The sequence below is a fragment of the Echinops telfairi genome, unplaced genomic scaffold (genome assembly GCF_000313985.2).
Source record: "Echinops telfairi isolate 266 unplaced genomic scaffold, ASM31398v2 ScPeMD7_7;HRSCAF=31, whole genome shotgun sequence".
In the NCBI taxonomy this organism is placed as follows: Eukaryota; Metazoa; Chordata; class Mammalia; order Afrosoricida; family Tenrecidae; genus Echinops; species Echinops telfairi.
Window position 1 is genome coordinate 21,624,534 of NW_022103904.1, and position 12,641 is coordinate 21,637,174.

General features: G+C 47.3%; 1 protein-coding gene across 1 annotated transcript in view; it reads left to right on the plus strand.

The window, feature by feature from the left end:
• Positions 1-12,641, plus strand: part of ABHD17C (abhydrolase domain containing 17C, depalmitoylase) — a gene marked incomplete at its 5' end in the record, with an annotated part of 47,715 nt that continues 35,074 nt past the window's right edge. Inside the window, one exon of the mRNA XM_004708192.2 lies at positions 1-83. Within this exon, the coding sequence (XP_004708249.1) occupies positions 1-83 (83 nt within the window). The remainder of the gene's footprint in view (positions 84-12,641) is intronic.

A 12,641-nucleotide genomic window follows, 5' to 3' on the forward strand; every position in this document is an offset into this window, starting at 1 on the left:
GGCTACGGCGTCAGCTCGGGCAAGCCCTCGGAGAAGAACCTCTACGCCGACATCGACGCCGCGTGGCAGGCGCTGCGCACCCGGTGAGCCCCGCGCGCGGTCTCCCAGGCTGGCCTGCAGCCGTGGGGAGGAGGGGACCGCTCGTCTGGGGAGAGGGGCCCAGGCCCCGGGGCTGTGGGCGAGCGGAGAGCCCCCGGGCGCGCTGGGTTGGATCCTCTTCCCCGTCCCTGGCCTTTTCCCACTCCCTCGGCCAGCCCCACCGGCCCTGAGGGCAGGTTCCCGGCAAGCTCAGGCTCAGAGGTCCCCCCTCCCCCCACTTTGGCGTTCCCGGTGCTTCATCCTCCTGGGTCTTTTGTGGCTCAGCTCACCCCAAGTGGCTTCGGGGGGAAGCTTAGGGCCCGGGCCGAAAGAAACTCTGGTTGGCGTTGAGCTTGTATGAGCTGGCAGCCCGAAGCTGAAGTGACCTTGGGCACTTAAGTCACTAGACCTCTGGTTCCTTTCCCAGTAAAACGAGGGGCCGTGCTGGGCTGGAATGACCTCCAAAAGGACTTGGTGGCTGAACAGGCTTCGCGGGCCAGTGTCTGGCAGCCTCGGAGGCTGCTGGAAGGTTGCGTGGTACGAGGAGGAGTTTGCCCCCCTCCTGGGGGAGAGTAGCTGGCACTGGATGGGCAGGAAGTTTGCTGGGAGCTGTCGGCCTGGCACCTTCCACAGAGGCTTAGTAACAGCCCAGGGGGAGTTTGGATCTAAAGGGTTTGAGGAGGCTCGTGACCTTGAATTGGCACTCACAGAAAGACTGGGAAGATATTTATGGAGGACGGCGCGCGCGCGTGCGTTCCAGGCACAGATCGGGGCATGGTTTAGGGGCATAAATGCAAGCCAAAAGCTTGGGTTTTATTCTTATCTTGAACAAAAGTTTGGCAAGTGGGCCAGTCTGGTGGGTCACCTGTTATCTTTGATGTCTGTGATCTGCGCCCCTGCTTCACAGCAGTGATGGTGACGGGACCTGAAGCCCTGTCCTTAAGGAGGATTGATTTCCTCGCAGGAAAGGGTCCCCAGAACACAGGGAGGGCTGCTGCTGCCATGGGCTGGAGGAAAGATTTTATCTGCTGTGTTTACTTGGCTTATGCTGATCTCCAACATTAATGATTTTGTTCCATTCGTGTTTATAGAGATACTGATAAAGTACCTCTTGCCTGTGTGGGAAATAACTTGTCCAACAAGGAAGTACTTAATCACACGCGTTGCCTATCCATGCCCTCATTTGAAATGTAGCCATTGGAAAATGGCTTAGGCAGACGAGTATGATATGCGAGTTACTGAGTCGGAATCTACAAGTGGCTAAAAAGTTTCCTGTTCCAGTATAGGTTTCCAATAGTACGTTATGCACCTTCAATAACTCAAAAAACCCCAAACCCATGGCCATTGGGTTGATACTGACTCATAGCGGCCCTATAGGACAGGGTAGAACTGCCCTTGTAAGTTTCTGAGGCTCTAACTCTTTATGGGAGTAGAAAGCCCTGTCTTTCTTCTTTGGAGCCACTGGTAGTTTTGAACTGCTGACCTTGCAATTAGCAGCCCAGCATGTAACCACCACACCACTAAAATTTGCTGTGGAACTACGAGTCGGCATTCAGTGTTTTCAAATGGAACCTTGAGGAGGTTTCTTTAAAAAATTTCCATAGAATACTCTTTCTATGTGTGGGTGTCTGCATTAAAATGAAGGCCTTCAGGTATAAGGCTCACCCTTGGCCCTGAATCTGAGAGTGTGTCTGTGTGACAACATGTGTGAGGTACACGTAGTTCCTGGGGACTGATCATAATTAGTTGTATATGACAGTGTTCTGGATAATGTGAAGGTGTGCATTATCAGGTGGTTTGTCTCCATCATGCCCTGACTCGTTTAACATTATTCCAGAACTCATATCCAAATTGATTATCCACCTGCAATATAGGTTAAAGTGTAAAGACTGAAGGGTAGTCTTAGAATTGCAAGAAACCGTAGAAATCTCTTTGCTCAGTGCTTTTCAAACTCGGCTCTGCTCCTCAGTTGGAAGAGTCTTGACCAAGCACACCCCCCAAAGCTACGTCTCCGGAACAGAAGCAATTGCTTCACAACAGTATTTGTTCCATAAGCAGAGTGCATATGGAACTGTGTTCTGTCTTAGTGCTTATAGAAGAAGAAAACGAAGGCTGGTTGTGGACCACTAATTGCATTTCCTCACCCATTTGTGGGCACCTGCAACTTCATTTGACGGAGGAAGATAATTAATTGCCTGGTGAATAGGCAGTAGGTCTCCTAACTTCTAGTTCAGAGTGTTCTTTCCACTACACCATGGAGTCCTGTTTCTCAGATTTCTCAAGAGTTACACATTGACATGTCCCCGTTATTCCCATGAGATAGAAGTTATCTGATTCTGGAGTTCATCAGTCCCTCAGCACCTCCCAAGGACCCCCATAGTGTTTCCTTGGCTGTAACCTCGACTAAAGCAGTTCACCAGGCCTTTCCTCTGCATGCCAGATCAGTTCAGTGCCTTTGAACCTCCAGCCTTTCAGTGAGCAGCCGAGTGCTTAACTGTTTGTGCCACCAGGGCTCCATTTGCACATGCGGTAATTGGTGACCCGTACATAAATGGGGTAATTTCTGTTTTCTTGAAGTTGGATTCTTATGAGTCCTTAGATGTCCTTTGACTTCCACAAGTCGAATGTACAGTACTGACTGATAGCGACCCTATAGGACAGTCTAGGATTGCCCTGTGAGTTTCCAAGAGTGTAACTGTTAACGGGAGTAAAAAGCCCTGTCTTTCAGAGCGGGTGGTGGTTTCAAACTGTGGACTTTGTGGATTGCAGCCTAACATGTAACACCCCTGTGCTGCCAGGGCTCTTCCCGGTCTGACTAGACAAGGAAGGGGCTAAGGTGTATCAGCTCGAGGTCTGGTTCACTCACTTTGCATCCATTCTGTGGATGCTCCTGTGACATTCAAGTGCCATTATTGATCAGAGGGGAAATGCCCTTCCCTCGGCATTTCTCTGGGCTCTTTATCCCTTACCTTTCTGTGTCCGCTTTTGCGGTGACTATCTAGGGAGCCCTTGGATGAGGGCTTCAAGGACCAGTACTCACAAGTGTGCAGACACCGAGTAACAGAGAAGAGCTGACTTTTCAGGACTAACACTACCAAGCCTTTCTTCTGAGGCAGCCGTTCTCAAATTGCTGTTGAATGACCCTTTCACAGGGGTCACCTGATTCATAACAGTAGCAAAATTACAGTTATGAAATAGCAACAAAATAATTTTATGACTGGGGAGTCACCACTACATGAGGAACTGTAAGGGCGGCAGCATTAGGAAGGTTAAGAACCACTGTTCTAAGGCACCTCTGTGTGAACTTGAGCCACCAGCCTTTTGGAAGGCAGCTAAGGCCTTAACTGTGCTACCCAAGGACCCCATGCCCGGCATTCAATCCCTCCAAATGATGAACATCACGGTTAGCAACGAATCTCAGCCCAGGGTTTGGGGAGGAAGTAAGTGTAGAGGCTATGAAGGTGGTTCCTGCTCTTTGGACAACAGATGGCTATGTGAAGCACGAAGACTTGTAGCAGAGAGGGAGAATTTGTAAATGTCAGAAAGACCATGGACGTAGTGTCAAAGGAGCTTAAGTTGGTAGGGAAACGGTGCAAAGAGGCCCTCGAGAATTTAACCAATGAGGAGACCGAGGGATAGGATGCATTCACATGCCCGCGAGTGAGCGAGGTGCTTTTGAAATAAATTGTGAACAAAAGCCACCGAGGAATGAGTTGGAATCACTTCAGAACACTTGAGGGGAGGACACGTGGAAGTGAGGATGGCTGGGTTCTTGTAACGTGAGCTTGGAAGTGAGTTTGCCCGGAAAGGCTGTCTGATGGGTAAGTGTGAGCAGGTAGCTTCAGACTCCTCGGCTAACATCCCACAAGCGGGCCGCTGTAACAAAGTCCCACAGCTTAGGTGGCTAAAAACAACAAACGTGTATTCTCTCAGAGTTCAGGAAGCCAGAAAGCTGAAGCCAAGGCGCCTGCAGGGCAAACATGCTCTCTCTGGAAAATGCTTCCTCCTTCCCCAGTCCCATTCCCGTCTCTACCTCCATCATCGCACCGTGTCCCCATCTTTGTCTCAGAGCCTCTTCTCTTTTGCTAAAGATGACTGCCATGCTGGCTTCCAGCTCACCCTGACTGACCTCCTCTTAATTTGATTAGATCTGCGAAGACCCTATTTCTAAATCAGGTCAAACACTCACTGGCACCGGGGTTAAGAATGTCTTTTTGTTGGACACTTGCCCCGCCCTCACTCCCGGGTGCCGCCAGGTTTAGATTGTGCAGAAGTGGAGGCAGAACAGAAGAGAACTCCCCAGGGGGTTGGGAAGTCCAAACCCAAAGCAGCACATCACCACTGGGGGCTGAGGCTCCAGAGAGCCAGAATGTTCCAGGTGAAAGTTTTTCATCTGGCCAGGCAGGAGCATGGGGCGTTTTGTGACTCGGTTGGGCAGCAGCGTTTACAGATGCTGTCCACAGTCATTCGATCGAGCCTTCTGCTTGATGAGTGACAAAGGCTTTGGAGGAGGAAGATGCTTCAAAACAGGAGAAGCATTGGCCCCGTCAGAGAAAGCGGCTGCAGAGAGGAGGACCAACAGGCTTCCAGTGCCTAGATGTGCCGGAGCAAATGGCGGCAACACGACGGACAGACGTAAGACAGACGGGTACTCCCTTCCCCAACGATTAGACACCCTTCGGCTGGGCTTCTGCCAGGCACTGTGCTAGCTACCCTTTGTTAATCCCCGACTGACTTTTCTTCATCCCAAAACAATGGGATTGGTTTTCCAGGTGTTTTGGATTGATAATCACGTCTCACTGTTTTAGGCCACCGGAAGCAGGGGCCCTGGTGCCACTCTGGGTTAGGTGGGTTGGACTGCTAACGGAAAGCTTGGTGGTTTGAACCCACTAGCCGCTTTGAGGGAGAAAGGCGAGGCTGTCTCTTCCTGTGAAGATAGAGAAACGACTCTGTCCTCTAGGGTCACTGTGAGTTGGAATTGACTCCGTGGTGGTGAATTTGGTTTTAGTGCTTTGGACAATTGGGAAATCTAGAAGCCAGGGCAGGATGGTATTGGCATTCCCTCAGATGCTGGGATCCCCAAGCAGTACCTTGTGTTGGTTGTGAATGGTGTGTTTGGTTAGCATGCCCAGGGTGGATTTCCCCAGCAACTAGTGAAGCAGTTTCCTGGGCATGTTGAAATGAATGACCTAGCCCCTTTTTTTCTCAGGAGGCTTGGTGGCACCGTGAGCTAAGCTTTGGGCTACTAACCACAAGGTTGGCAGTTCAAACCAACGTGCCACTACTTGAGGAGAAAAGAGACCGTCTGCTCTCAGCAGATGTACAGTCTCAGGAACATAAGGAACAGTATTACTCTGTACTATAAGTCACTATTAATCAGTGGGCTTCCTTTGGATTGTCTCTGTTCCCAGCTCTCTGAGAGGCAATACCATCGGACTGTTACAGGGAAGACTGCGTGGGACTTCTGCCCGAGTTTGACGGATGAAACCAGAAAGAGGAGGCTCTGCTCCTGGGGGGGATTTGTTGTTTAAAAAAAAAGATTCATCGGCTCAGACTCATTGTGACTTGATAATCAGCTCACCCTTCGGGCCAACAAGTGAACTTTGCCCGAGCCTCAGCTTTCTGCCCAACAGTATACAGGTCTTTCAGGGGAACAGTGATACCAGGACTGCCCACTCCTTAAACAAGCAGCCTTTGAGATCAGAAGGGTGGTATTTGCCTTAGGACAAAGTTCAGAAGGGTTAGCAAAGAAGGCACTATGGAAATGGGGAAGGCAGGGAGGGAGTAGATAAGTGGTTGCCTCCTGCCTCTTCACACGTGTCCTTGTTTTCCGTCCCTCGCCCTCTTGCCACGGTGCAGAGCTACTTACCATTGCACATCCCACAGTTACTCCAGGGTCTGGCTTTGGGGATTGCAGACTTAGGTAGCAGGTGCCCCTTTTTGATGTTGGGACTTTGCCCAGGTGTTGAGAGTACCCATTTGTATGGAAGGCGGAGGCTTTCCAGTCTGGGAAACCCACAGCAGGCCAGTTCGACCCTGGCCTACGGGGTTGCGATGAGTCCGCACCCACTCGATAACAGTGAGTGATACAGGAATTTAGAATCTCCACACAGATGTATTTAGGAAGTAATTATTTGGATAACAGAATGCTTTTTTTTTTTTTTAAAGGAGTAGGATTGTATTAAATTACGAGCTTCCCTAATATGCCTAAAAAAATTGATTTACAAAAGTTGATGAACACAGACCCTATTCTGCAGCCCTCCTTTCCTAACCCTTCTGAAGTTAGTCTAATTGTAGCTCTCGGTTCACCAGGGACATATCATAATTTTGACTTCACCTCCCATTGTCTGAAAAGCAGGGGCCCACCCTACTTGGCTTAATTATGAGGCACCTTATGTATGTGTCTGTGCCGTGGTTTTTTAAGGAAAGCACTTGAGTTTACTTTAAATGACTACATTGTAAAATCCAACCCGGTACAATGAATCTCAAGCCTGGCACCTCTTTAGAGTTCGCTTGGTAGTTGAAAAATAATATATGCATATTTGTGTATGTATGTATATATGTAAGCGTGTATATGTGTAGCTTTATACATATGTGCACACCCATTCTTCACTTGTTGACTCTCTTCTTATCTGACATGTTGACTTTTTGACAGTGGTAAAATATGTATTAGCTGATTGTTTTGCACGTTAACAATATCTACCTGACAGTAAAGGAGCCCAGGTAACATGGTTGGTTATGCACTGGGTGCTAACAGGTCAGCGGTTTGAAAGCACAACCGCTCAGTGGGAGAAAGAGGAGACTCCTAGTTCCATAAAGAGGTACGATTCTGCCCACAGACGCAGCTCTGCCCTGTCTCACAGGGGCTCTTGAGTTGGAATAGGCTCGATGGCAGTGAGTTTGGGGTTGATTTTTTTTTTTTTGCTTTGGGGTCTGGCAGAAATGAATGCTGAATCACTAGGCAAGAATAATGCAGGCTTTATTTTTTTATTTTAAAAAATCAAATAAATAATGCTCTTACATCTCTTATCACAATCCATACATTGATCCAGTGTGTCAAGCACATTTGCACATATGCAAATTCTCTTCCCACTTGAGCCCCTGATATCAACTCCCCATTTCTTCCCCCTCCCTCCCCTGCCCGCTCTCCCTCACGAACACTTGATGAGTTGTCTGTAGATTATTCTTTTCATATCTTCCTTTGTCCTCCAGGGTGGTGGCATAGTGGTCATGCTTTGGGCTGCAATCCGCAAGGTCAGTGGTGTGAACCCCCCAGCTGCTCGCACTCAGGAGAAAGACAAGACGAGGCTTTGTACTCTCATAAGGAATTGCAGACTCGGAAACCCACAGGGACAATGTCCTGTAGATTCGATGGCAGGGAGGGGTTTTTTGGTTTGGTGAACAGTTAAGGTGCTGTGTCACGTGCCTGGGCCACCATTCTCAGTGGTTTGGCAGTGATGGAATGATGAAATGTGCCGGTTAGGAATGGAGCCACCCTATTTTGTAATCTGGTGTGGTCATCCTTTATTTGTGCATGCTTCCCATTTTCGGGTAATGACCTGGCCTTTGGAACTTAACTGTGTCAATAAGTGATGTAGGTGTATAGATCTATAAAACTCATTGCCATCAAGTTGATTCCACCTCATGGCGACCTTATAGGGCGGGACAGAACTGGCCCGGGAAGTTTCCGAGACTAGCTCTTCACGGAGTGGAAGGATTTCCCCTGCAGAGCAGCTGGTGATTTCAAACTGCTGACCTTGGGGCCAGCAGCCCCAATGCGTAACCTGTATGCCACCCGGGCTCCATCTTACAGGTGTCAGAAGCTTACTTTTCGGCCATCTAGCTCAGAAGCAACAAAGCCCACATGGAAGAAACACACCAGCCTGTGTGATCATGAGGTGTCGATGGAATCGGGTATCAGGCATCAAAACAAAAAAATCATATCATTGTGAATGAAGGGAAGTGCGGAGTGGGGACCCAAAGCCCACCTGTAGACAACTGGACACCCCCTTACAGAAGGGTCGCAGGGAGGAGACGAGCCAGTCAGTGCACTGTAGCAATGATGAAACATACAACTTTCCTCTAGTTCTTTAATGCTTCCTCCCCCCACTATCATGATCCCAATTCTACCTTACAAATCTGGCAAGACCAGAGGATGTACACTGGTACAGATAGGAACTGGAAACACAGGGAATCCAGGACAGATGAACCCCTCAGGACCAGTGGTGAGAGTGGCGATACCAGGAGCGTGGAGGGAAGGTGTGGTAGAAAGGGGAAACCGATCACAGTGATCTACATATACCCCCCTCCCTGGGGGACAGACAACAGAAAAGTGGGTGAAGGGAGACATTGGACAGTATAAGACATGACAAAATAATAATCATTTATAAATTATCAAGGGTTCGTGAGGGAGGGGGAAAATGAGGAGCTGATACCAAGGGCTCAAATAGAAAGAAAATGTTTTGAAAATGATGGTAACAAATGTACACATGTGCTTGACACAATGGATGTATGCATGGATTGTGATAAGAGCTGTAAGAGCCCCTAATAAGATGAGTTTTTAAAAAGTTTACTTTTCACCACTTTACTTTTACCAAACACCCATATGAATATGTGCGTCTGCTAACCAAAAAGACATCTGCAGAGCCATTTAAAGAGGCTGCTCATACCCTGAGCTTCGAGCAGGTCTCCGGGCTCCTCCCCCGACCTGCACTGTGCATCTCAGCAAGCATGGCCGTGGCTTTGAACTGCGTCTAGGATTGTTTTAGTGGGACGCTCAAGACATTTCTCCCCATAGAAATTAGTGGTAATTGCTTCTTCGCTTTATGCCATTTTGAATTGTAAAAGGTTTCATGGGGCCGCTACCATAGCAGAGGAAACCTGTATGTTAGAGAGAGAGAGCCGCTTACATACACTAGCCCAGAAGACACATCCGAGGCTTGTTGTTCAGCTCTGCGCCACTGATTCTGCCTCCTAGTGCCCCCACGTGTCAGAGTAGAACTGCCCCCTAGTTGCCAGATGGTAATCCTATGGGAGCAGGCTGCCTGGCCTTCCCCGAGGTGTGGTTCAAAATACTGACCTTCCCTTGAGCAGTCAGCTGCTTAATCATGGTGCCACTATGCCCCATATTTGGAAGCTAGTGTCCACTTAAAGACTGGCCACAGTTATAATTGGTTGAATTTAAGAGAAAGAGAATGATAGAGGTTTCGGGTTTAAAAAAAAATCATTTTATTGGGGACTCTTACAGCTCTTAGATAACATTCATCCATCAATCGTATCGAGCATATTTCTACATAGGTTGCCATCATCATTTCCAAAACATTTTCTACTCAAGTCCTTCCTCCTCTCCCCCCTCCCTCCCACCCTTACGAATCCTTGATCAATTATGCATTATTATTATGGTATTCCGTATCTTACACTGTCCTTTGTCTCCCTTACCCTCATTTCTGTTATTCATCCCCAGGTGTTTTTAACACATTAATATAAATGGTTTTACTCAAAATTCTAAGGTAGCAAGGCATCCACTATCTTAAGCTAGCTGGTTTTATATGTAACTGTGATCTGTAACAAGTGGCCTGGAGGGCTCTCAGGGTCCTGTTTTAGCTTTGGGGAGTGGTGTGCATTAGTGTTTTAAATGGGCTAGCACTGTCTTCCCAAGGTGTTTAAACCCAAAGGATGTCATAAAAGGAGATGAGGCCTTGCCTGTAATCTAGCACTTTGCAATTACTTTGCAAACCATTCCTTTTTCCCCTGCCTCCACCTGTTTCCAGGTATAGCTGTGAGAAGCTGGGCATGTGTTTTCTAGTATGAACCATCAGACTTGCTCAGACTTAGAATTCAAAACTTAGGAATGAGAAAGCAAAACTCATTCTTGCCACTCCTTTCCCCGTGGGCTTTCTGGGTAAGTTTTACTAAAAGGGGATACTAGAGTGGTAGTTCCTTTTCCCTAGAGTTGGCCTAAGGATCTAAATCATATTTCTTTTTAAACTATGAATGCTCCAAAATGCCTTTTACTCTGTGTAGTGCAGAGCCTATTGGTAAGTTTTGTGTGACTGATTTGCATTTGGGTGTAACAGCCTGTGGCATGGTGTTGAAACTGAAAACCTTGGTTTCCAGGAAGCATCTAAAAACTGAATCAAATTCACTGCCATTGAGTGATTCTGACGCACAGTGACCTGATAGGACAGGTTAGGACTGCGTCTTTGGGATTCTGAGACCGTCCGTCTCTGCGGGGGGTAGACAGCGTCATCTTTCTCCCCAAAGAGTGACTGGTGGGTTTGAACCACTGACATTGCGGTTATCAACACAGTGTGTAGCCCACTACGCCACCAGCACTCCTCCAGGAAGCCTCCACTCACTCTCACCATCATTGCGTCCATATTAAAATCAATAGAGCTACTATCTCAGAAACTCACAGGAGCAGTAGATTTGCCCCTAAAGGAATAGAAAGCCTCGTCTTACTCCCTCTGAGAGGCTGGTGGTTTCGAACTGCTGACTATGCGGATCACAGGCCATGCATGACCACTACACCACCAGGGCTCAGTTATTTGAATTTAAGGTAGTTACCCATAGTGCCTCAGTTACTTGCTGGGTCACTGAGACGAGCCTCACCTCAAGATGACTTGTTTACAGATTGTTGCTTAAAAGTTTCACCTGTCTATAGATTTAAACCATTAAGTTGAATGATATGTGAATTACAATTCAATAAAAATTTTAAAATAACTATAGATCATAGGAATAGATTTTGAGTTCACACTTAATTATAAATCCTAATGTAATTGAAGCTAATAATTTCAATACTTGCCCTCATAAAGAGATCACTGAAGATATGGGTGCTATAGCAAAATGTGGCGACGAAATCAGATGGTGCCTGGCTATGGGAAAGAAGAGCACCTGGGCTCATATAGGCTTGTCCTAAAACAGCCATCCAAATAAGGTGTCAGCTAAGCCCCATGGAAGAAACACACTAGCCTGTGTGATCCAAGACTAGAGGAGGGAACAGTATTAGAACTTAAATTCTGAGCACCCAGTTTGCAAGAGATTCTGGATCACGATGAAAGCCCAAATCCACTCACAGAGTCCTCACACAGATTCGGTTCTCAGCCCTTTCACAGGGGTCGCCTGACTCATAACAGTAGCAAAATAACACTTATGAAGTAGCAACGAAAGTAATTTTATGGTTGCGGGGTCACCACAATATGAGGAACTGTGTAAAAGGGTGTTGGCATTGGGAAGGTGGAGAACCGCTGGATTAAGCCTTCTGAGAACTCCCTCTGACCATTGACGAGGGTTGTGAATAGCCTTGCTATCAGACGAGTGCATAGGAAAGTAGATTAAAGTAGATGTTAGATTCAAATTCAGCATCTTATCATCTGTTCGCCCTTTTGACTCATTTTAGATTTGATCTAGCTTTTATTATTTTCTGTCTGCTTGAACTCTTTCTGTGTTTTCTTTTGTTAATGTTGTGGGGGTGAGTGGGTGTTGTATGTTTTTCTTTATATGAGATCCAGGTTAGATACATCTATAGAGACAGTAACTGAATTAGTAGCTTCTTAGGATTTATGACAGGGAAGGTTGGGAGACAATGAGAAGCAGATAATAATGAGTCCAAGAATGAGGAAAATGTTCTAAAATCGACAGTGGGGATGACAACACAACTCTTTTTAATACGCTTAAGCCATTTCATTGTATGGTATCTGAATTATATCAATAAAACTTAACATTTTAAAATAAAATAAATAGGGGGCAAACTTCCATCTGAAAAGAAGCACGGAGCTCCTCCAGAGCTAAGTTAGTTCGTTCCTTCTCTTTGTGGTTGCCAGTGGTCACAGTGAAATCCAGGTACTTGGGGGTGGGAAATGTCACGCGAGCTTCTCTTCAGAATATGTCCACATGGAGTCCGTGTCCAGGTGTTTGTTATAACTCCGTGCTGGAGCCTCTGCTGCTCATCAAACAGAGCTCCGCTCCGACGGGCCCAGAACAGTTCTTAGCAGTGGCAGCGAGGTGGTCTGTCCTGCTCTCACTGCCCCGACTCACTTCAGACTCGGTCACCCAACAGCACAGGGAGGAACTGCCCCGAGGGTTTCTGAGACGGTAATACTTTACGGGAGTAGAAAGCCTCATCTTTCTCCTGAGGGGTGGCTGGTGGTTTCGAATGGTTGACCTTGCCGTTAGCTGCCCAGTGGGTAACTACTGATGCTAGGAAGGAGGAAGAAAAAGATTTTTGTGGGCTGTTTTAATTTAACTTCTCTTTAGTGCCACAAATAGGTCAAGGAACTGTTTCCGCTCCTCCGTTTTTTAAAAATATACTGATGTTTTGCTATCGCTGTTGCTCTTTTAATTTGTAAAGTTCCTGTGTGTGCGCGTGTGTTGGGGTGGTTTACGTGCGCATCCCCTCTGTTCCTATCTTGTACAACTACCAACACCAGTCGATTTCCAGCTCACGGTGGTAGCCCCTTGTGTGTCCCAATAGAACTGTGCGCCCTCGGGTTTTCAGTGACTGGTTTTCCTGAACGAGGCCCCTCTGGGTGGACTGGGACTCTCCATCTCTCACAGTCCCTTAA